General features: G+C 40.3%; 2 protein-coding genes across 2 annotated transcripts in view; both read left to right on the top strand.

Annotated features, from left to right (window-relative positions):
* The window catches only part of SCP2 (sterol carrier protein 2), a 32,213-nt gene extending 26,013 nt beyond the window's left edge, over positions 1–6,200 (top strand). Inside the window, exons 14-16 of the mRNA XM_063138823.1 lie at positions 1,710–1,839; positions 4,178–4,257; positions 4,973–6,200. Coding sequence (XP_062994893.1) covers positions 1,710–1,839; positions 4,178–4,257; positions 4,973–5,068 — 306 coding nt within the window. The 3' untranslated portion in view covers positions 5,069–6,200. The remainder of the gene's footprint in view (positions 1–1,709; positions 1,840–4,177; positions 4,258–4,972) is intronic.
* Positions 6,201–13,443: 7,243 nt separating this feature from the next.
* PODN (podocan) overlaps positions 13,444–25,214 on the top strand; it is a 28,138-nt gene continuing 16,367 nt past the window's right edge. Inside the window, exons 1-5 of the mRNA XM_063118300.1 lie at positions 13,444–13,575; positions 16,239–16,507; positions 17,876–17,969; positions 20,359–20,423; positions 24,552–24,661. Coding sequence (XP_062974370.1) covers positions 16,244–16,507; positions 17,876–17,969; positions 20,359–20,423; positions 24,552–24,661 — 533 coding nt within the window. The 5' untranslated portion in view covers positions 13,444–13,575; positions 16,239–16,243. The remainder of the gene's footprint in view (positions 13,576–16,238; positions 16,508–17,875; positions 17,970–20,358; positions 20,424–24,551; positions 24,662–25,214) is intronic.

Genomic DNA, 25,214 nt, shown 5'->3' with positions numbered 1-25,214 from the left:
GAAGTATGCCCTGAGCTTGCAATAATAAAAATACTTCCAACTACTGGAACAAGAGCATGCCCCATTAATGTATCTCCACAATGGAGGGCCAGTAGTAGTCTTTTCATGCATTTGTCACACTTGACATCCACATGATGGGTGCACCTCTCATGAAAACATGGCTGGGTCCAGCATCCCTACCCTCCCACAGGCCAGACGGTAGGTAGCCTGCATCATGGATAAAATTTTCAGGATAGGAAGTGTCTTTTAACAGACAACCTAGGTTGAAGAAAAGCCATTCTCTGTATGCTTATCACTGTGAAAACTAGTACCATCACACTGTTCCCTCCAGAGTTTAAAACCTACAAAATATCAGGTCAGGCATTTTTAGGCACAAAGTCCTAGCAAATATTGGCTTCTCAGTGTTATCTTTAGGCTGTTCTGGGCAGTAGTTAGTTTTTAAAAAAAAAAAAAAAAAATCAATCAATCAATCATGGAATCTAAGTTAGAATTATCCACTCCTAGTCAGGATTCTAAATATGTTCCTGATCAGCAGCCATATAAACTTGATGGTACAACTAATCATTACTATGTTTATGCACTTTTTTTGGTTGATGCCTGAAATAATGAGTAAGAAACTTTGTAAGTTCTCCAGAGACAAAATACATTTCTCCTATGCTTAATTTCCACTGGTTTTATAAGAACAATTCAGCATGTTAAAGTGCCAATTTGAATTGGAAAAAAATGTTTGAAACAGTGGCTTGAAGTTGCTGGCATGGATTAGTGGCTCCCTGGTTCATTTTCTAATTTATCTGGGGCATGTCTGCAATTTGATATGAGCAGTGAAAGGAAGAGTTTACATGGATTTTCCTAGGCTTAGAGCTCACAAATACTGGGAAAACCTGTAATTTTCAAATTTGGGGTCCCCCCTTTTAGATCTTGAAACTATATTCAGTCTTTCAAACCTGGCACTTAGTAAATATCAGATACAATGCTTGCTTAGTCACCTCCCATCTTCTGATGTGAACCGCCCAGAGAGCTTCAGCTATTGGGTTGTATAAAAACGTAATAAATAAATAAATATCTTGGGGCAGGCCTATGTAAGCATATAAATCCCATGGTGCTGCCATTTTGGAGCTGTATCACTTTAAACCAAATGTGGGGAAGTAGGATGCTTGAATGCTCCCCCATGTGGAAAAAAACCTCCACATGTTGAAAACCTTTGATGAAGAAGGTTTTAAGTTAAACTTGCACACCTACTTTGCCTGCCTGCAACTGATTCAGTCTTATTCTGAGAATGAAATCTGAAGAAGGGAAAATTAGCTACCTCTGTTGTGGTTCTTCATAGATAAGCATAGTGGCTATAATTCAGATAACCAAAGGTTTAACAATGAAATCCTAAGTACACTTACTTAGAAGTAAGTTCCATTCAGCTCCATTGGGCTCACTCTGCAAGCCCAGCAGGGGTTTTGAGACACTCTTTAATGGCTCCCCACTGCATTTTCTGAAAGGAGGCTTCTCAGGAGAGTTTTGTGCTGCATCATGAAGGTGCCAGGGGCTACAGTTCAAAAAAGTAGTAGTAGTCAAAAGTCCTGTTGGGTGACTAAATAGTAGTGACTAATGTCTGCAGGCATGCAAGTGCTTAGCACAGTTTGAAAATATTTGGGGATAAATAAGTTGAAATCTTGTCATTTTAGCTGCTATGTGTAACTGTTACATAATGATTACAGGAAGGAGAACATTATGTCAAGAAAATTGGTGGTATTTTTGCCTTCAAAGTAAAAGATGGCCCTGGTGGTAAAGAAGCAACTTGGGTAGTGGATGTGAAAAATGGTAAAGGCTGTGTGGATATTAACTCAGGTTGGTGTTCTTAGTTTTCCCACTCTAAAATGTTCCTATGTTGTTCGAATGAAACTATGCAGATTTTAAGTACTATAGATGTTATTGCAAAATAGGAATAGGCGTAATTAAGTGTTTGATAAAGTAAATTAAGGAATTATGATGAAATGTTTTGGTAAGCATAAAAAGAGGGAATACAAACTGCATGTTCACAGTGAAGTTCTTTCTTGTAACCACCCAACCCAGTTCTAAAACCTTTCGTATGTCCTAAAGCCTAGGGATGCAGTGTCTGCTTTTTGCCTTTAGATTTTACCCAACTGCTAAAAAAAAAATTAGGAAAGATGCATGATCTAACCCTGAAGCAAGGGAACCCACCTAGCCTTCTTCAAAGAACTAAATAAAGGAAATTGAAAGGAAAAGGTCCATAAAATGGTGCGACAGTGTTTCACCTAAAATCATAATCTGAGGTTCTTCAGGAGCAAGTAGAGCTTGATTAGATGGTGACCAGAGAAAGGGCTTTCTTGGTTCTGGTCCCCCCACTTTTTGGCCGGAGTGAGGAATCATTTTCAGCCTGAGGGCCACGTTCCCTTTTGGCTAATCTCTCAAGAGGCCTCATGCCAGCAAAATTAGGTGGGGCCACCATACACACGCTATCCATATACATCTGTACATGTACATCTATACATTCTCTCATGCATGCACAAGCACAGATGTTCTCACTGTCATACATACAACCCCACCCCACCCCCCACAGAAATTAGGCTTGAAAAAACCTCCTATTAGAGCCAATTTCCAGAGCGGTGGGTGAGCACAGCCCTGTCCTCCCCACACACTGCAACCCTCCTGAAGATATCGCTCTCTCACACACACACACACACTCCGGCAGCAATAAGGCTTGAAAAAAGTCTCTCATTGTTGCATGGAATGGCAGAGTGAGGAGGCGAGGTTCACCACCCCGGTTTATGCAATGCGCTATCTGTGGAGGCTTGCCTGTAATCCATTTTAATTACCTTTTAGGTATTGGGCAAAGGCCTTTATTTGACCAGGCCTTTAAAAATCTTTTGTTCTGAGGATGCCGAATGCTGACTTTGTTGGCTTTTTCTGTTGCTTTTAGTACTGCATTTGTGTGTTGTCTAACTATTTTTATCTTGAATTTGTAGGACATTTTTAAAATGGAAAGGCAGGGTAGAAATGCTTTAAATAAATGAATAAACTGTGAAGGGAGGAGTTTGTCTCGTGGTTGTTGCTTTTGTTTAAAGGGGTGGAAGAGCTTTCCTATATGAAACTGGCACAATGCAGCAATGCCCAATATGATGGTGATGATAATGATGATTAATGTTCAAATTCAGCCCAAACTCTTAAAACTTTACAAAATGGCAGGAGTGTTGGGGTTTGAAGGCCAGTTTTCATTCATCACTGATACCATAGGGTAGCATTATATGTTACATGCTCATGACTCTCTCAAATTCACCAGTTATTTTAGCACTATGTGCATGAGCTGGTAGAAAGCTAGACTGACCAAAGTTTGATTTAAAACATTATGCTCTGTTCATACATAACAAGAAGCCAGGATTCATGAAGTTGAAAGCAAACGCTAGCAAAATCCTTCTCTGGGTCATGCTGGAGGAGGGGAGGGGGAGCAATCGGGTTCATTCCAGCTCATGCACAATTGCGAACCAGTCCAACAAGTACGCTTAGCTGGGATAAGAAAATATTTTTGCAGCCACAAAATATTATGTTCCTGTCTGCTGGGGAAATATTACATCACTCAGCACAAGATCTTATTTGGGGAAGGTCTTCAGGTTCTTCCACAACAAGCAAGTCACACCTGTACAAAAATATTAATTTAAAAGAGCCTCCATACTGCTGTAACAAAGGAAATACATACATTTTTTCATTTGGTTTTGGATTGGGCTCCATCTATCAAAAGAGGGGAACTGGTGACTCATCCTTGGACATGGATCAATAGAGTTGGTAAAAATTAATATTGACAAGATAGCGTTTATTCAAACAATTGCCTCCAGTCTTGCATGTTTATGCAGTGCACTTTTTAAAGAGCAATACACACAGAACGATGTTTTAAATATTTTTTTAGATACCACTGAGGCTGTAATCTTATGCTCACTTACTAGAAAGTAAATCCAACTAAAATCTGTGGGACTTACTTCTGAGTGAACATGCAGAGGGTTGTCCTGTGAATCTAGAAATGAAAAGCTTAAAACTTTCAATTTCTAGTTCTAACTGTAGATGAAATGGAAACCATGGCTATGCTGGCAGTTCAATTATTGCTCTACTCTCTGTTGTTAAGCATTCTAGCTTTAAGAAGAAATCTTAATCTTTTTCTGTCCACTACTTTCAGATAAGAAAGTTGACTGTACTGTTACTATGTCTGACACTGATTTGCTGGCTCTGATGACTGGCCAGATGAATCCACAGACAGTAAGTAAAACACAAAGAAAATAGTACAACTCTTCTAATTTAACTATACAGTTTTATTTTATAGCAGGAAACAGTGAAAACAACCTTCATTCCTTTCCCTCCCAGGTTGTTTGGACTAAATGATAACTTAATTCTGGATAAAATTGAGTACCTGTACATCAAGGTACTCAATTTTACCTTGATGTACAGGTAAAATTTAGCAATAAAATTGCTAAAGATGGAAAATATAAGTTATTTCCCCTAACATACTTTCGGGGCATTTGGCAAAGTAGCTGGCAATTATTTAAGTACAGAAAAGAAGTTTCCTTTTTGGAACATCTTTAATTATTTGGTATGTGTTATAAGTGAGTTATTGTTCATGCTAAAGAAGCAGTTGTCCTCCAGTAATGATTGTGAGATAACTCTGCATGATTTTTTTTAAATATGTAAGGATTATGGGTAATGTAACAGCTTCTTTTCATAGTATAGCTCACAGGCCATTTAGAAATTACTCATCATAGACTACAAAATTTTATGTATTTCTTGAAGCATTTGATTTTTCTTGTGTGTGCATTTAGAAAGGGTAATTTAAAATTTAATGTTTTGTGTGGCAGTCTCAAATTATTTGGTTTTGATCCTGGAAGAAATGCTCTAAGGAGAAGACAATTCACTCTGAAATTATGAGAAACATTAGCCAGAAGAATGTAGTTCAGTTACTTTTTTTTATTTCTTTTAGGCTTTCTTTCAAGGCAAATTGAAGATTTCTGGGAACATGGGCATGGCTATGAAGTTACAGAACCTACAGCTTCAAGCAGGCAAAGCTAAACTTTGAACCAATTTGAATTCAAGATGCAGTCAAGACTTGAAAAAAAGTTTCTTAGAAACTAGGCTGGAACTAGATGTTGGAAGTAGCATGGTACAGGTTTTCTGAATATGTATGTGACTCTAGCTTTTCTGAAGTCTCTGTTTAATGGAGATTTCAGCATTGCCTTTCATAAATTGGTCTAAACTAATGCAGAGTTGACAAAATATTAGCCGTTGGGAAAGCTCTAAGAATGTTCATAATGGTTAAAAGCAGCATGATGTATAACAATCCCTGATCTTAGTCCATCTGAAATTGTTTCTAAAAATTCTTAGAAAAAGTGATCTGCTGTCATTCCTGTTAAATTTTAAAAACAGGAAGGGCAATGGGGAAAGAGTATATTACCTGTTTGGCAAAAATTCTTCCAAAATTTCATTTTTATCTTAGTGTATCTTTCATGGTGGCTCAATTAAATGCTTTTTTACATTGACTTGGATCCAGAGAGCTATTTTAGGCAGCCCTAAGGACTTGGGCATAACTAGTGAGATTTCTCCCCCTTTGAATAGCAGATACATTCATGCCTGCCATATCACAAACTGCTTTTGAAATCCCACTTAGGGCGCAGTCCTATGCATGTTTAGACAGGAAAAAAGTCCTACAACTCCCAGCACACACCAGCAAGCTATGCTAGCAGGAGCATGCTGGGAGCTGTAGGACTTTTTTCTATCTAAACATGCATAGGATTGTACCCATAATTTTAAAGGTGAGGTGGTGGGAGAAGGTGTGTTGAAGAAACACAGCTCTAAAACTGCCATAGGTAGCAGTACGTGTTTTCCTTTGGATCCTAGCCTTGGTCTAATAGAGTTTGCTTCTTACTAAATTAACATATGGGGGGCATCTTTTATCATATTGGGAATCAAATCCTTTGCATTCATAAAAATGGATAACAGCATTAATTGTAGTGCTTTCCCTTTGAACGTACATTGATGAAGGCAAGGGCTAACACTTTTTAAACACTTGGGTTAATTATGATATACATTGTTCTAGAAACTGGCGATTCTTTAATAAATGCCCATCTAATGCACCAATTTTTAATTCATTCTGTTTAGAGATAGTATGTTCTGATTTGAAAGTTTCATAATAAACTTAAATTAATTCTTCAGCTTCTGTTTGTTTTTTTGGTCAAAATTGATTATAAATTAGAGTTCATAGAAGTTGCATGGTTTAGTAATATCAGATTGCACTGGTTACATGCACATAACGTATAGTATCACAAAGACTGTTGCTTTGAGTTCTAAAATAGAAGTTACCGCGGTGTTCCGTAGATTAAGCAGACTTCACTACAATTCATGGAGTGTCCTCTTCAAAACTGAAGCTTCAATATGGGCCAGGGAAACAAATAAATTTCTCCTTCAAAGGCAGAAGTCAAAGGAGTCTCTTAAAGTTGTTCCACATTGAAATGCCTTTTTACATCTTGTCCTTCTGCCCAAAACGTTTCCCTTCTGTTGCCTTTTGTTGATATTATTATAAGAGCCTTGGAAGAAGAGAAATAAACTGTACTTAATAGTAACCATATATTATGTTAAATTAGAAACAGATGTATATAAAGAGATGCTTAAATGGGATATGTAAATACCTTATGGGGTATGTAAACACCTTTCTTCACATGACAGAGAATGCCTTGGACCCAGGGATTAGTTAAATATGCCTTTTTGTTTTATACTTACAAACCCAAATACCAAATACATATGCAGCATGTCAGTTGAGAAGAGCACACTTGCGTAGAAACAGCCATGTACCTTCTATAACAAGAGTGGGCAATTTGTGGCCTTCCAGATGTTGTTCAACTGCAATTCCCATCATCCCTGACTACTGGCTATGCTAGCTAGGGCTAGTGGGAGTTGCAGTCCAACATCTAGAGGATAGACCACAGGTTGCCTTCTCCTTTTTGAAAGATACATAAAGATACATGAAAGATACGAGAAAATGATCAGGCTTCCATGTATTTTAAATAGAAATATGGCTGGTTTTGACACATGCACATTTCTCTACTGATGCTGCCAAAGTGCCTTTTAAAATGGAAGATTGAGATTAATATATTTATTCATTTGAAAATGTTAATAGCAAAATACTGTCAGGTTGTAAGCTTAACCTTTTCTCAGTATCTCTTTTCAAACTCTGACTTCTTTCTTTGTTAGCTGTTGCATTTCATTAACTGAGCTAGGTAAGGATGTCTCATACTCAGTTGGCTTGCAATATTGATTTATATAATTTTTGTACTGAGAATGTTTGGATGGTGTCTGGTTGAGTTTTTTAAATTTATAATTGTTATACCCAATTTCAATCCAAATTTTAAAGCAAGATGGAGTATCCATGTTGAAAACACACATTAAGGCTGCAGCCCTATAGTCCTGGGAGGTTTTCCAAGAATGTTTTGGATCTCTTCCTAAGGAGAGACAAATCTAACCTCAGAGCGAGGAGATCCATTCTCACAACCCCTCCTCCCAGACACTGCAGAAACTGCTCTTGCTTCTCCCAATGAGCTTTTCTATCTGAGGCTGTTAATCCGTTGCATCTATTTTTGGTTTTGTGGCAGAATTGAGATACGAGCACTATACGAGGAGTGTTTCCTTTCCTGCTTTTCTGCTACATAACCTCTAGGTGGCACTGTGGTATCGCAAAATAGTGCAAATACATAAAAGAAAATTGTGCTTCTTTCATTTTCACAATTAAATGTTGCATTTCCTCTGCTCTAAAAAAATGCACCAAAAATGCTGGTTAGAAAAAATGCGAAACTAGAGGGTCACCGTGACTTCTAAAGAACCACAAACAGCCATGAGTAGGGAATGTTGAGCACACCATAAATGCTTCATGTAGAAAAACCCATAGTCAGAGTTACAATATCAATAGAAGCCTTCAGATCTCCCACCCATCAGTAGGATGGCGCTGAAAGAACTTGATTGATCAGGGTACAACCACCAAGTACTTGTTGGTACTCTCAGCGATTAGTTTTGAGAAGTTTGTGCTATAACTTGTGTTTGTACTTCTTGAATCTTAATATGAATGTAGTTTTAAAAGGGGAGCTTTTATTGTTTTATTTATGAGCAGAGCTCTAAAGTAAATGGCTCAGTCTGCATCCTCAGACTGCTACTGAGTTTCTTAAGGCTGCCTTCCCTCTCTCACCCAAGTGTATGCACCCATGTGTATGCACACACATACACACACACACACAGTTCCTATCTTTCCTCACTTAATCCCTGTTGGCCAAACCCATAAGCTGTTCCCATTGAAAACTATTGCATCTGCGTTGATATTGGGTAATATGCAAATCTGTAGTCGGCCATTCAGGACTGTTTCATATACTGTTTCATATTCTTTAGGTGTAATTTTGAAGACTGATCAGATAAGCAGTAATAGCTGCAGCAGCAGGTGCCTTGTTGAACTCATGCTGCAGCATAATTTATGAAATGTCTTTAATGAATGCAGGTCTTTGAACAAGTGATGAGTGTGCATGTGTAAATCAGTCCTAAAGAAACATTTCATTTTATGAATCAAATAAGTTGGCACCCAGACAATTATGTGTAAGAGTAATTATTGCAATGCATAGCCCGTCTAAAAGAAATGAGAAGAAAAACCTTAACTGGAGAAAACTTGGAGCATGACTCACTAAGGAGAGGAAAACTAGGGTCAAAGTACTGTGCAGCCAGATCCTATGCATGTTTACTCAGAAATAAATTACACTGATTTGGAATGTTTTAGTTGCAGGCAAGTGTGTAAAGGATTGTCTTAACGTTAGTGTGAAGTTAGGTAACCACTTCTCACTCTTCTGAGGTTGTTGGAAGCTCTATTATTATTATTATTATTATTATTTATTTATTTATTTATTTATTTATATAACACCATCAGTGTACATGGTGCTGTACAGAGTAAAACAATAAAATAGCAAGACCCTGCCGCATAGGCTTACATTCTAATAAAATCATAATAAAACAATAAGGAGGGGAAGAGAATGCAAACAGGCACAGGGTAGGGTAAAACTAACAGTATAAAGTCGGAACAAAATTCAGCCCTCTAGATAATGCTGGATTCCAGTGCCCAATGGTTAGATCTGATGGAAGTTGTTGCACAACAACATCTGGAGAGCTTCACCCCTGCTCTAGGGTGATGGAGAATATGGCAGCTGGAGAAATGCAGGTTCCATAGCTGATTTCTATCCAAATTAAATAAATAAATAAATTGTGAAATAATTGCATCAAAAGCTGTGAGCGCTTACCAGACTGACTAAAATTAATTATTATAGATTGACATAGTATTTTTTCTCTGTCATACAAAGTTCAAACATTCAGCTTTTTCTTTCAAAATGTATATTAAGGGGGACCACTATTACTTCAGTATACTATGATTTGAGGAAGGGGTTTTTCTTCCTAGTAGTTATAAAGTGGCAGCTTGGATGTTTAATGTTCATTCATCAGGAACAAATATGTATCCCACATGTGAAAGACAAATACTGAAAACAAATTCTATGTTTTCTGGAACCAATTTGTGTAACGCTTACAAACAGATGTGGCATTTGTACAGGCCACACCAGGGTTTAGCTTGAACTATGTGTAAATGAAACCTCTCTGACTTGTGAAAAGCGGCATCCTAAAACGATGGGCACATTTGGGTTTGATTATCAAGCTGTGACACAATCTGCTATAAAGTTATGTTAAACGGGGTCAATGCTGGAAAACAAACTGGGTAAAAGCCCCAAACGTACATTGTGTGTGTTTAGTGGCAACCTACCCTGTGCCTGTTTACCCTTCCCTGTACCTGTTTGCATTCTCTTCCCCTCCTTATTGTTTTACTATGATTTTATTAGATTGTAAGCCTATGCGGCAGGGTCTTGCTATTTACTGTTTTACTCTGTACAGCACCATGTACATTGATGGTGCTATATAAATTAATAATAATAATAATAATAATAATAATAATAATAATAATAATAATAATGTAAAACAATTCTTTAATGCCCACTTCAGTCTGTTGGCACAGTGCTCAGTATCAGAGCTAAAGCACAACAACCTCTATGATAGTTGGCAACCATGGTACAGGGACTCTAAAGAACCCAGCTTTGAGATCAGCAATCTTAAAGTTTGGAATTCTGTCAGGTTATTGACCTCAGCTATCATCCTAAAAGCAGACTGGAGGCGAGTCATGTATGTAAGGCTAAAAATTAGCATTATCACACCAAATCAAAACAGCATGTAAACAGGGGGGCCTTGGTTGAGAGAAAAATTGGCAGATCCATAAGAATATTCTTGACTTCTGTTAATTTCTACAAAAATATTATAAAATCACCCTTTAGGGAAATCGGTCAGTTTTTGGGGTTTTTTTTTTTGGAAGTTTCAGGCCTTTTAAGTAGCTTGACAGACAATGCTGTCTTGAGCCATCTCTGCCCAGATGGCTCTTTTTTTACAGTATGTGATGGCTGTCATAATGGGCCATCGTGGTCCTTGTGTTAAAAATCCAAACAACCATTGATGTTATTTGGGAAACATCTTCACACCTTTGTCTTAGTGCCATGAGGAGATCCTAGTCTCACTGTCCCATTGTTGCTGTATGCTTCATTTTGTTTTTACCCTATAAAACTCCCATTTCCAAACCCAACTGGTCCCTTAACTCCCAGTTGGCTGCAGAAATCACTTCCTGCATGCCATCTTATAATGTGTGCATATTTGTACATATGTATTTGGAAGATACTCATAATAACTCATTATGGCGAGGGTGGGCAAAATTGTGGCTTTCTAGATGTTGTTTGACTGTAACTCCCATCATGCCTCACCATTATCTATGCTGGCTAAGGCTAATGTGAGTTGCAATCCAACAACATCTAGAGGGCTGCAATCCATTCTGTTAGATTTTTCAAATCTGCTCCACCTGGAAATAGATGTGCAGGGAAGACAAGTAGCATGAACAGAACTTACTGGAAGATTGTGAGAAGGGATGGTTACAAGGGTGGGAAGACTGGAGAAACAAGTGCTGGATTCCTGGAGTGTTCCATGGTCCCAGAAAACAAGTAGCTAGGGATCACTCTTTACTAGAAGCGTGTTTTGTATTTTTTTTTTCCTAATGGAAGCTATACAAGTGGCCCTTGCTACCATCTAGTTTTATTGTCCCTGAAATACTGGTTAAGTCTGTACCAAGTGTTGTCCTGTTTCGATGAAGGCCTTATCGGTCTTCAAAATCACAATGTTCTCCTTGCCTTGAAATGCACACATTTCTGATGCCACTATTGTATGTTTGGTTCCAGGGTCATGGAATGTAGATTACAGAGGCAGAGGGTGGGGAGTATATAATAAATCTTACAGCTGAGTCATTTTGCATAAAGTAACCAATTTGTTTAAAGAAAACATGCATTTTCCTCATTGGCTTTTGAGAATAGTTCATGATCCAGAGGTGGATCCATTCCAGCTAAAGCAAGCCAAGATTCCAAAATTGGTGGGGTGTGGGGAGAGGAAACAATAGCGCGTTAGATTGAGCAAATGTTCAAGCAGGTTTGGAAAGGAGGACTTGGAGAATTTTTAAGGCCTAGCAAGCAACCAAAAGGAGAACTTGTCTGCGTCTTTCTCACAGGTATTTTAGAGATCACAGCAGGGGTAATGTTATAATTTGTGTGAGTGTGTGGTGTAAGTTGTTGTTGTTGTTATTTGCTACCAAAGCAATTCCTTCTCTACTTCAAATTTGCTTCATCTGCTGCTGTGACAGTGGTGAAGTGTGCAACATGGAAGAAATTTATCTCTCTCCTAAAAAAGGAGAACATGAAGATGACACACGATACTGATTGTTTTGTGGTGGTATCCCAAGTAAAAGTGGCAGATGAAGTGTTGCTGAGGGGAATCCCAAGCTACCGAAAGTCTTTCACAAAAAAGACCTGATTCTGGGACTAAAACCCCTGAGGAAAGGGAATGAAGAGGTGGGGGAAATGGATGAAATCTGTCCCTTTTAAAATACAATTTCCAGAGGGATAGATGTGTTAATCTGTTGCAACAAAATAAAGAACCTTGTGGCACCTTAAAGACTGAGACATTTCTTCTGGTATAAGCTTTTGTGGACACTGTCTACTTCATTGAATGCATGGAGTGTTGACCTCAAATTGTCAGATTTGTATACATATGTGGGGAGGGGGAGATGTAAATTGTGTGGTCAGAGGGGATTGAAATGTAGAAGGCACAGACAAGTGATAATTGCCATAACATTTTGCATTTCAGTTCCCTCTAAAGGCTTCATCCCAGTACCTGTTTCCCTTGAATTATCCCCTACAGCGCAAAGCTGTTGTTGTTGTTGCTAGCTAAATCACACCCCAGACGGCAGCGCTCCTATGATCCTTTGCATACCAGGAAATGGGTTTAAGGAGGGAAATGTAAAAAATCATTAAAAAATCAACAGATGACCCAATCCAATTCAAATTTGGTATGCTTAAAGCTCTCCTTAATATCTATTACTATGCCAATTTTGATGTCTTTATCTTTAAAACTTACGCAGATGTAAGCATTTGTTTAATTTGTACTTTAACCATATCAAATCCTCTTGCGCCCCCAGTGGCCGCTCGGAAAACAACAAATGATTCGCTCCTAAACAGGTAGCAAAATAGGTCAATTCTTTTGGCTTTATAGCACAATTAAAGCAGGATGCATGGGAGTGCTTCACAGTCAAAGCAGATAATAAACTGGAAAACTTCAGAGTCCTTTGCACGCAATTCGCAGTGATTGCACAGTATAACCCTGGTGTGATGAAGCTCCAACACCACAGTTGACATCCCCTGCAACACATACGTATGCCAATTTGAGAGCTAACACTTCACACATCTGATGAAGTGGACAGTGCCCACGAACGCTCATGTCAAAATAAATTTGTTAGTCTCTAAAGTGTCACAAGACTTTCCTGTTTTAAATTTAGGCAGCCTGGGAGCCCATGTGTGAGAGAGTTGTGTTGTGTGGGGACCAAACTTGGGATTCAGGATTTGCTGCTCAAAGGACGTTGAAGCGGCAGGGCTGTCAGGAAAATGCATTGTTTTGAAATGTTACTCCATCTGCTCTGTTCGTTTGCCTGATATAAATTGCTGTTCTCTTTCATTATCCTTGTTCATCCCACAGGTTCTGCTGGTAAAAGTGACTGGAAGTGCCCAAGCCACTGTATTCATATCACAACTATGAATTTCTCTCCTCTCTCCCAACCCTGTATCGTCCACTCTGTTCACTTACATTTTCCCATATGGTGACTTTGGAAAAATTCCTCTCTGCATAGAAAAGGACAGGAAATTCTCTTTGGGAGAGAGGGTTGCCTATTTCTCTCTCCCTCCCTCCTTCTCCCTCCTTTTCCCTCTCCTTTTCTAGTTCTGCTGATCACATCTGGAAAGGATCTGACTTGGGAAAGGGGGAAAGTGTTTGGCGCTTAGAGTGTGTAATTGACATGGCATGAGCAAACGGAACCTTTTGGGGGGGGCACAAGAGAAACACTTTTATCCGGACACTTTCATCACTATCAACGAAGCAGAGGTGAGTTTGTTTCAGCACTTTTACTCTGTTATAGCATGGCACTTGGAGGACAATGAACGGCTCCTTTGATCTTTGCTGCAGCGGTTTGAAAACTTATTATGCATGCACAAATATGCATAACCTGCTAATGCTGAACAGAAATAATAGAGGATGTAATAAAGTCTCACAGCAGAGAGCTGTAGGCGCTGGAACCATTTACAATAGATAGATAGATAGATAGATAGATAGATAGATAGATAGATAGATAGATAGAGTGTGTGTGTGTGTGCCTAGTTGCATTCCCCCCCCTCCCTGGAAAGACATTTTTAACAATTCCTGAAAGTTCCAAATGCTTCTAGGTATCTCATTCCTCTTTCCGCCCCGCAGCCCGGTGGAAGAATGCAGGACATGAGATGCGGAGGCTGCTGTTCTGGATCCTGAAACTAAACCAGAATGTTGTAGCCAGTTTAACAGAAGAAATCTTATACATGTTTTCTGCTGTCCTTGGTTGTACTTGATGTCGCAGGATCTGAGCCAAACCTTGGTGAGGGCTCTGCACAGACTTGAGATGAGGCCACGGCAAAATGACAAGTTTTGAATAACGCACTTTAAGTAAGAACTGAGTTTTAAAATAAACCAAGCCCCTCCCCACCCACCCCCACTCCCCAAAAGTGTTAAAGTTCTCTTTGAACTGAAAAAGAAATCAGAATAGCTTGCCTGGTTTTACTGCCTTCTGTACAAAAGCTGCAGATGATGCTTTATCCCAAGTGTCTGTCTATGGTACCAGAGCTGCTATTGCTTCAAAGGAGAGGGAGAGCTGTCAGAAGCATCTATTGTAGAAGGAGATGGCCCAGCTTTGAAGTGAATGCAGTTACATCAAATCTTCATCTGACATGTTCAGAAATATATATTATTAACTCTTTATGCCTTTAAAAACCAAACTATAAGATGCACCGCATGTCAAGAAGCTGTGTAGTAGTGGGTGTTGCAGTCCCAGGAAAGGAAGTCGTTTAAGGTTTGATGATAGAAATTGGGCTGTGGACAACAAACAGATTGGATCGCGTTTCTGAGGCTGCAGCCAGAACAAAACCTTGTACTGCTCTTTACGGAAACTCCGTTATGTGGAGCATAAACTTAGGGATCAAGAGACTTGGCTTAATTGCTTGCTCTGGCACATGCTTTCCTTGTGATTTGGGGGGGGGGAATGTATTTCCCCCCCATTCTTTGTTCAAAAGCAAAAATGGCACTTATAGCCCAGACATGTTTATTCACTTTTTGCATGTGACTTGATTCTTCGAAAGCGTTCCCATGATTTTGGCCTAATACACCCCAATTAGCATTAGCTTTTGGTGTTATCTGTATGCAACATTTTGCCTTGGAAAAATATGTTTATCCCTTGGTGGTGCAACATAGAGTAGCTCTTATCTGACTCGCATAGTCAGATGCTGATTGCTAATCCATTTCCCCCCACTGAGGTTTGGCCTGTTCCTGATTGGTTCTGGCTCTGCTTATAAGTGGCATTATAGCAGACTCTCATTTCTGATGGAAATTGGCGTTTTATACCAAAAAGTTTCACATTTTAAAATCTCTCTGGGAGTATTCTTTTAATCTATGCATTTAAAATTTTAAATCTATAAATTTATAAACTAGATACACTAATGGTGGTCATTTGTTTTGTTTTGGAGAGGTAGATCATGTGCATTGCATCACCTGCATATTGATTGATTCATAGTCATTTTGTTATCAGAAAGAAGTTAAACGTTATGAAAAATTACCCACACTTCAATAATAGGGTGGGGGGTTAAAAAGGCTTCAGGTAGCCACATCTGTACTGAAATAATTGCTCTAGAATAACTGTCTCTGTTACTAGAAAAGATGAAGAGGGCAATGATTTGTGATGTGAGCAGATTCAGTAGATGATAGGGATATAGTGCCTCTATTAGTTTGTATAGGATGACTGATATGGTGATGATATTATGTGCCATCAGTGTATGTAAGCACAGAGTATAGTAGAGAATGTGTTGGACAACAATTCCTATCAGCCCTGATCAGCACGGCCAAATATAATTGGTGATGGGAGTTGTAGTCCAGCATCTGGACGACCGCAATTTCCCTATCCCCCAGTAGAAGAGAACAGGTCCTTGTTCCAAGGTGCTCCCAATCTAAAATTCAACCCAGAGGAAATCAGGAGATTTCCCTTGGAAGGGGGTAGGAGGCAAGGCGGGAGCAAATAGGGAAACAATATGAGATTGTATCCATTATACATGCTTAGGCTCAGTTACAGACTCAGTAGTGACAACTGATGGGGCCCAAGACACACTCCGTATACGGTTTTCACAACATTTTCAAAGTGTCATATCCTGCTTGGTGTAGATCTGGCCTTAATTTCAGGAGGCGCATGGGAACTTCTACACAACTACTAGGGAAAGGGAGCTTTTTTGTCTTTTGCATCTGGTTGCCCACCTGGGAAAAGGAGGAGATTAAACTGCCACTTGGATTTGCAAATCTTCATAGGTATACCTAGGTCAAACCACCCTACCGAGCACTTGATATTTAAGGCCTGATAGTAAATGAGGCAAACCCACTTGATTTTTCAACTTCGTGCAATTGTAAAGGTTTGTGCCAATATTTTAAAAAGAGCTGGTAACGATCTCCTACTCACTGTAATGTTGCCTTGGTTTCAGTGGAAATGTACCTAAAGTTCAGACCCCTGTTTCCTGTACTGTGGCTATTGGTATGGAGCTCCAGCAGGATTCAAGGACAGAAGAATGAAGACAGCAACGAATTTCCAGAGACGTCATCTGAACTATTTGATCTGGAACGCAATTCCTTGGCACCAGATTGTCCTAAAAAATGCACTTGCAATCCAGAAGGGATTGTGGATTGTGGAGGGTTTTCGCTGAAAGAATTTCCCATAGATGTCCCTGAACTGACAACCCACCTTTCCTTACAGGTAGACAAACCTAAGCAAGGGCTGTGAACTGTTTGTGGGGTGGAGCCCCCTCTTGCCTTGTAGCTGCCTGTAATATTTCTACAATGCAGAGCCTATAACAGGATTGTCAAGACTGGCTAAGGGAAAGGCATGATTTGCTCACTGATGGCCTATTTGCGGCAGAGTGCAGTGCGAGCTAAGATGCTTTTAGCGGATCGTACTAGTCACACTGGAGATGAGCTGTTATCATGCAGAATCCATTTTTGGTAGAAAGGCAGGATAGAAATATAAATAAATAAATAAAATTTCAAACTTCCAAATCCATAAAGCTCTACATCCAAAGGACTGTATGACTAGTCCATATGCTTCAGGAATGTTTGGCTTTACATATAAAAGCTGAAGGACATTTCTAAAGCAGTTTGCAATGGAACAGGGGTACCTGCTGTTCAAAAGGATTTTATATATATATATATATATATATATATATATATATATTCACATAATAATAAATCAAGTGGATATTCCCAAAATCTTCAGTGCATCTGAAGTATTTAACATCTATATGAAGCTGTTGGGAGCAGTCATTAGGGGATTTGGAGCTAAATGCCATCGATATGCTGATGACATGCAGCTCTATCTCCCTGTGACAACTGAATCAGGTGAGGCTGTGCAGGTCTCAGTAATGGGCTGGATGAGGGCCAATAAACTGAAACTGAATCCTGGCAAGACGGAAGCCCTGTGGGTGAGTGGTTCCCGAGTCTGGGAGACAGGCTCATTGCCTGTTCTGGATGGGGTTGCGCTGCCTCTGAAAGATCAGGTTTGTAGTTTGCAGGGGCGGTGCCAGACTATTTCGCGCCCTAGGCAAAGCGAGCTACTTGCACCCCCTGTCCCAAAAAATTGCCAACTTCAATTTTGATGTTGAAGAAGAGTTTCTGAAGTATTTTCCTTTTTAAATGTTTTTTCTTAAAACAGCTAATTTGTATAAAACTGTGACCCTTAAAGGGCAGTACTGTACCCCTCTGAGGTCTGCACCCTAGGCGGCTGCCTAGTTGGCCTAATGGTAGCACCAGCCCTGAGTTTGGGGGTACTCTTAGATCCATCTCTGTCGCTGGAGGCTCAAGTGGCCATGGCAGCTCGGAGTGCCTTTTACAAGCTTCGACTGGTTCACCAACTACGGCCTCTCCTGGACATGGATAGCTTGCCCACTGTGGTACAGGCATTGGTAACCTCAAGATTGGATTACTGCAATGCGCTGTATTTGGGGCTGCCCTGAAAGCTGCTCCGGAAGCTGGAGCTAGTTCAAAATGCAGCAATTCGCCAGGGGGGGGGGGGGAGGGGGGGATGTTCCTAGTGTCTCTGGCTCCTGATCCAGCTTTTCTCTTCCTCCAGAACAACCAGATAGAAGAAATCTTTCCAGAAGAGCTATCACGTCTTTACAGACTAGAAACTCTTAACTTGCAAAACAACAGACTCACTTCCAAAGGTAAGATGGGAAAAATCCAGGATCGATTTGGAAAGTGTGAATGAGCTGTTGAGCTTTTTCTGCAGCGGCCCCACGTCTCTGAAATGAGTTGCCATCAGGGGTCCACTAGGCCCCATCATTACAGGCTTTTAAGAAGGCTCTGAAGACTAGCTTCTTTATTCTGGCCTTCCCCTGATTATGTTTTATCAGACTGGGTTATAGCTGCAATTGTGTTGTAGGTTCTGTCTCAAGCTAGTGTTTGTTGTTTTCTGGAACTGCTTTTATTATTGCATCATTTTGTTGTTATGAATTTTATTATATGCATTTTATTGTTGTACACCACCATAGGAGTGCGCCTAGCCTGAAAGGCATCCTATAAAGGCACCCTGTAAATATTTTGAATAAATTTTAAAAAGCCAACTAGGCTGAGCTTATAGAAAGAGTCAGACATATGTTGTATTCAACAAAGCACAATGTAGTGTTATCTTAAGTATGTCCCAAACTCCAGATTGCACCAATCCTCTCTTCTCCTAGGTTAGGAGAAACCTTGCTGCAAACCTGTATTCAGAGTCCTGCCAAGGAGGAGTTGTATATAATATCCCAATTTAATAAACCTGTTATCAACACCTGTTTTGGGGATTCCTGATGGGTGTTGGGGAGAGAGAGAGAGAGAGAGAGAGAGAGAGAGAAGGGGAGGAAGGGAGGGGAATAGTCAGGTACATGCCTTTGCTTAAATTTTAAACTGTAGCTGAGGAATAAAAGGATAAGCCAAAAGCCAGAGAGAAAAGAGGATTTTGAAAGGGATTTAAAGGAACAGAATGTAAGAGCACTACTTACATGTTGTTCAGGGACTCATGGACAGAGTTTTACATATAGGGCAGCAAGGAATAATGGCTAGAGTTGTTTAAGGCGGGGTTTGTATAAAGTTGATTGGGATTTACCAATAGTTTTCTGGGTGATTAGCAGTAAACTGGCAAACTGTTCTGATGGACTCCCAATTGTTTAACAGCAGCAACAACAAAAGCCTGCTTTCTCCTAGTAGATGAAAAATAAAGGAAGTTTGTGGGGGAATGACGGAGAATAGGAATGGATTTGGTTTTTTTTAATGTGAGCTCAGTTCTAGCACTGAATACAAATTCATGGGCTGCCTGTATGCTCAGGGGCACCCAGTTCTTTCACCCTAAGGCTGCAGTCCTGTACATAGTTGTGTCAAAGTAAGTCCCGTTTAACTCAGTAGGTCTTTCTTCTGAATAAACAGATATAGGATTGCAATGTAACTGCATAGGATTGCAACCACCCCAACACTGTTTTGCAGCTGCTTGACTTTGGGGTTGTAGTAAAAAACAAAGCCTGAGGTCTGGCTACCCCTGGTTTAATGGGAGCAGGAGATCTTTGATCGACGGAGGGGAGTAACTGTGTGGTTTTGTTTTTAGACAGTTTTTAATAGATGATGCAAGCTTAGTGTTGCCCGTTAGAGAACGATGAAATATGCTACATTCAAAAGAAAACAATACTACCCTTATTAAGGAGACCAATACAAGTATTAGCCTCAGATGTATCCTACATCACCCTGCTGTATACAGCAGGGATTCTGAACTTCAGACCTGCAAGCCAAATCTGTTGCATCTGGGGACCCAATCCACCCCCATTTTAAAAGGTTGAAATGATCCTCCTAAGGCTTAGTTACTGACAATAAGGGTTTTAAGCTCAAATATGCTGTCCTCTCCTTTTTCCTTTGGTGCTGTTGTGTTTTGCCTTTTGCCACACCCACCAATGTGCCCCCCCCCCCCCCGCTTCTCCGGAATGGAATTTGGCCCTCAGGTTGAAAGAAAAGAGGTTCAGCAGTCTTGTTATGCAGCATCCCATCCTGAATGATGACCCGTTACTAAAGGCCAAATCTTTGAATTGCTAACTCACAGCTTTTGTAGTGACTTCTGTATGCGTTTCTCTCCCAACACTAACACCACACACAATGGATGAGATCCAAAGACCCACACAATTAGTTCTAGGTGCCAAGGACGGATGCTTCACAAAGACAGCATCTCCTCTGGCCACATAGCCTGATGAGATGCTTTTGAAAGTGGGAGGACTTGAAAAGCAGTTTGTGATCTAGGACAGGGAAATGCTGTAGAAAGCAACAACAACAACAACAAATAATGGAGAGAGAGAGAGAGAGAGAGAGAAATGCAACTGGTCAGGCCCAAGCCTAAAGGAGCTGTGTTTGGATGATCCCAACCTATGTAAGCAAAATAAGTAAAAATAAAATACAAACCTGGTTGTATTTCTAGTTGTTTTTAAAGAAAACAAAATTATTGACAGAAAGAGAAATCCATCAGGAAAGATAAAAGTCCCTCATGGGGACCTCTTTCCTGTGCGGTACTGATTGTCAAAGTATTCCTGTCATTTGAAGGACTTCCAGAGGAAGCGTTTGACCAGCTGGAGAACCTGAATTATCTGTATCTTGCAAATAATCAGGTAAGCAAACATGGTAGTTGTTTGAGTGCGTTTATATTATCGCCCAATCTGGTGCCCTCCAGATGCATTGGACTACAAATCCCATCACATCTGGCCAGCATGGCCAATGGAGTGGTATTATGGCCATGCTGGTCTAACACATTGGGATCACACATTGGGATCAGTGGGGCTGGCTAGGGGTGATGGGAATTGTATCCCAACATGCCCGGAGGTCCCCAGTTTGGGCAAGACTAGGAGATAAAGAATTTACCAGTACCTTCATAACGGAGGGTGTTTCCTAACTTGTATCCAATGGGCTTATAGTGTTGTGGCTAAGGAGATAAGATGTAGTTGGTGGTCATGACTGGTTACATAGAACTATTCCATGCTGCTGCTTGCCAGTGGCCATTAATATTTCTAGATTTAAGTGGTTGTCTGGTACATGTTTAGGTAATTATATGGTACATGTTTATCCCCTGGAAAGATGAAAGAAATGAAAGGGGGAAGCTGAATTTAAGGCTTTTTTCTTATGCATTTGAGCACTGATGAAAATAGTAATACCTTTGCACAGTTCTTTTTAGCCACATTGCAAGATTTCTGTTGAGTGCATGGGTAGCAGACTTTTCTTGAGCTAGTTCTCCAAACTTTTCTGCCATATGAGTGTTAAGTAAACAAAATGGTTTTTTTAAATTAGGACCTCATTTTGCTTTAAATTTGCTTTGCTGATATTAAGCTGAGATTTTACTATCAGCTTTCAATGTGATTGTCATTGTGCTTAATTTTCCAATTCTGTTCCTTTCTTTGAGAATTTCCATTGGGTTATAAAATTGGAACATAAATTTGGATGGATAAATGCCATCATCTTAACTTATGTGGCTGGAGGCCCAAACCAAAGACCCCTAAATCTTTAGAATTTTTTACTGTGCACTCAAGTACATTGTACTGTGGACTCAAAAACATTGTATTGTATGGGACTCGCTCAAGTTTTGAAGGAGTCCCATATAATATGGAGCTTCTTGGCTACTAAACTTTCTCCTTCCAGTTCAAGGGAGGGAGCAAAACTACTGACTTGACTGAAATGAATGGTGGAGGGGAAATATTTGCTCAGGGGTTCCCTGTGTAGTAGTAGTTGTTGAGAATAACAGGAGGGTGGGTCATATGGAATATTATACTAGAACCTAAGAAGAAGTTACCATACCAAAGCAAAGGTTCTATTTGTTGCTAGTGAACTGTTGCCTGGGTCATATGACTTGATTGGCCATCAGCATGTAGCCAACACATAACCAGTCTCCTCCATAGTATGAAGCCATTGATATTCTCATTGCAGCACAACCCACTGTGTACTTGGAGGAACCTTTAAATGGCTTTGTTGCATTCCTTGATATTTCTGTCTTAATCTGTAATCAGCCCTGAAAACTTTTTGTTATAGGGTGAACACTGAATATTTCAAATAAATAAATACAATCCCCCTCCGCCTACCTGGACAAGCCCTGCTATTCCTCACTTGTCCCCAGCACATTATGTAAAGATTTGTCACCTGTACAGGTGTTCATACAGGATTCACAGTTGGAGCTGAACTGTGAAAATCCTGTGCAACTCTAGGAAGCTTCCTTTCCCCACAGTATCCCATTGCATCAGCCTAGCTCAGCCTTCCTGAACTGGGAATTGTAGTCCAACACCATGGGCACCAAATCGTGGAAGGGTGGGCTAACTGAAAATTGGGGATCTGGGTGGGTATCATGGGAAACTGTGGTAACTCCCACCGACTTTTCAAGCAAAGACTCTCCGTTGTGTTTGAGGTGCTGTGTCAAGCTGCTTCCCCCAATAACATCATGTCCTCCCCTCCCCTTTACAGCAATTTTCCATGTAACAGTTTTGGCAGCGAGCAGCTCCCTAAAAGAGGGACACAGGCCAGGCTGTGACTAATATTCCAGAACTTTTGTGTTCAGTTTTTCCCTTGTATGTGATAAAATACTCATTGACCTTTCCTGTGGCTGCAGCTGCAGGACAAAAGGTTGCCGAAATAATAAAAGCTGAACGGCTTAAAAGATGTGATTGACATGTTTAAAATAGCTTGATGGCGTTACACGTTCAGAACCAGGGCAAACATACGGAGAACTAGGACGCTGAGGGACAGTCTGCTGTGGGAGATGCCGTAACTGAGACTTGTCTTCAGTAGGAGGGCAGGGATAGGCTGGAGCTAAATCAGTATCAGGTGAACCCTTATATGCCTGGCAGCTTTGACTAGGGAGGTATAGCTGAGGCTTGGTGATAGGTAAATTTGTATCCATGCTAAACAAAAAAAGAAAATCTCTACATCAGGAAATCTCAAATTCAGTCAAGGAAATTTAATATTTTGTGGTTAATATTACAAGTGGGACCTGCAACAAAATGTTGCAGCGTGGAGTGCCCCTGTTCAGGGTGTAAGCCACTCATAGCACTGAATTCCATTCCCCTTCCCACCTGGTTTTCCAATTTTTCTCTTTAACAGTCTTCCAGTGTTCTGCATCTGTTCAGTATCATTGGGTTATTTTAGGATATTCTCCCCCCATTTTCCCCATCAGAATTTTTCTACTTCTACAAATCTCAGGGCTCCTCTAAGCCTCCTGATACCATTGCCTTGGCACCGTTGATGCAAATTTGGCTACATAATAAGTATCAGCACTCACACCTGGACATTAGAAATAAAAGGAATTATACACAACTTTGAATAACGGTACCTAATTTACATGATTTATAGAGCCTAGTGAATATCTGCAAAAGTTAATTTTTCAATTAGCTTTTGAAGAACCTTAAAAAATAAACTCCTTTTTAAGGCAATGATATTAAGTAAGTTACCTTATCAAATGCAATACTGCACAGCAGCTTTTATTAAAATATAAAAATGAACAGATTCCATAATTACACATTTTTAAAGAAACCCCATTTGAAAAACACACGTTCACATTTTTGTAAACAAATTCATATTAGAAGCACTTTTCCTATGGATATTTTAATTCCTTTCATTTCACGCTATTTCTGAGTTCTGTGCAATGCTCAGGGGTCCATCACAGCTAAATGTTTGCCCTGGTTTGCCATCATATTATCCCGCTCCGTTTATGTAGCATTTGAAAGCCTTACGTTTCATTAATCTTTACACCTCTCCTCTCCTGCGCACCAGCGAATCGCTGTGACCCGTGTCCCCCCCCCCCCGCAGATCTGCTTTTTACCTCACCTTACAGTGTATTGGCTGGTTGCAGTTGGACACCTCAACCTCCCCAGTGATCGACATGGCGCGCTGGAGAAAAGGCACGCCCCCTCCCTTTCATCAGCAATACTGTCCCTTTAACACACGTCCTCAGAGCACTGGATTGAGTACAACTGGATAAAAATATACATTGAGGGTCAAGTGCATTGCCGGAAAAACCATTCTTTCCCCGCACCAAAAAACCTCGCAAAGAGGGGGGGAGAGGTAAGATCATGGCAGGACATGGACGACGTCATGTGACCCCTTAGGAAACAACACAGGGTTAAAGTGGGCTATAACGCTGGTATGATGGAGCCCTCAGTTTGCAACTGGCATTAAATAAATGTTGAATAATAAGCATAGTTCTCCCATTACTTTCTCACAAGAGGGTATAGTTCACAAAGTGTGCCCCTGGCTTTAAAAGGTATTGTGAGAAGTGCCTTCAGAAACATTGTGGTCTATTTATATTGCACTCTGCCAGAGATATTGGAATTATAGTTCAGGAGGACCCTGTCAATATCTCTTGTTTTCTCCTGGGACTTTACCAGGAAATGGTACTGAAGAACTAGTTCTGAAAAGAATTATAAACACAACATAAAATGTATTTTCTTTCTGCATCCCCTTTGCCCCTATTATTAACAACAACAAAACCCCTCAAAAACATTCTCAATCCAAATAAAACTCATTCCAGGAATACTGAAGAGAAAGTTTAATTGTTTCCTAAGTGATTGCTTACAAGAGCGAGTAAGGTGGAAATTCTCCTTGCTGTGAGGGAAGTGCTCTGCCATGGAGGAACTTTAGGAGGCCCTCCCATGGTACCTGAAAGAAATAGTAGTCTTTTGCAAAGCCGACAAGTGGTGGTGGCTGAAGCAATTGTGTGTCAGGCAATGATCTCCTCCTCTGACACCATCTTTGTTTTCCAGCTCACAGCGGCTCCAAAATTCCTCCCCAGGACCTTGATCAGTGCTGATTTTGCAGCCAATAACCTCACTAAGATGTATGAGCTCACGTTTGGACAGAAGCCAAATCTGAGGTAAAAAAAAAAAGAGAGGGGGGTGTTAAGAGGCAAAAAGGAGGAAGACTATATTACTGCTTCAGTGGTGAATGGGAAAAAGTGATTGTTCAGTAAAATCACTTGTGGCTTACAAATAATACTTGGAGAAAGAGAATTGTTTATTTTGGAAGGGATCCAGATGAATTAATAGCTGTGGCTTCTGTTGGATGTTCCTTGCTTGCATGCAGATAACAACTGTTCTGAGAAGTTGAGATTACCTTCAGTTTGGGGCATTTTTCATGGTCAAACTTTCGACAGAGTCTGCAGAAGTAAGAAACTGGGAGGAGGCTTCATGGGCTTTGGGTGCCTCAACACATCCAGTGAGCAGGTTGGGCCAGCAGCCATACTTCCAGAAGGGTGGATAAGAGCTGCAGTCATCAGTCTGTTTTTTAGACAATGGCAGACAATGTGGATTTCCCATCTGTGCCCACCTTGGATTTCCCATCTGTGCCCACCTTGGATTTCCCATCTGTGCCCACCTTGATCCCAATGCTCCCGTAATACGCACATCAGCTGCAAAGAGAAACCAAGG

This window comes from Elgaria multicarinata, chromosome 1 (assembly GCF_023053635.1).
Source record: "Elgaria multicarinata webbii isolate HBS135686 ecotype San Diego chromosome 1, rElgMul1.1.pri, whole genome shotgun sequence".
Classification (NCBI taxonomy): domain Eukaryota; kingdom Metazoa; phylum Chordata; class Lepidosauria; order Squamata; family Anguidae; genus Elgaria; species Elgaria multicarinata.
The sequence above is the reverse complement of the archived record's forward strand: the minus strand, read 5'-3'. Positions and strand labels throughout refer to the sequence as shown.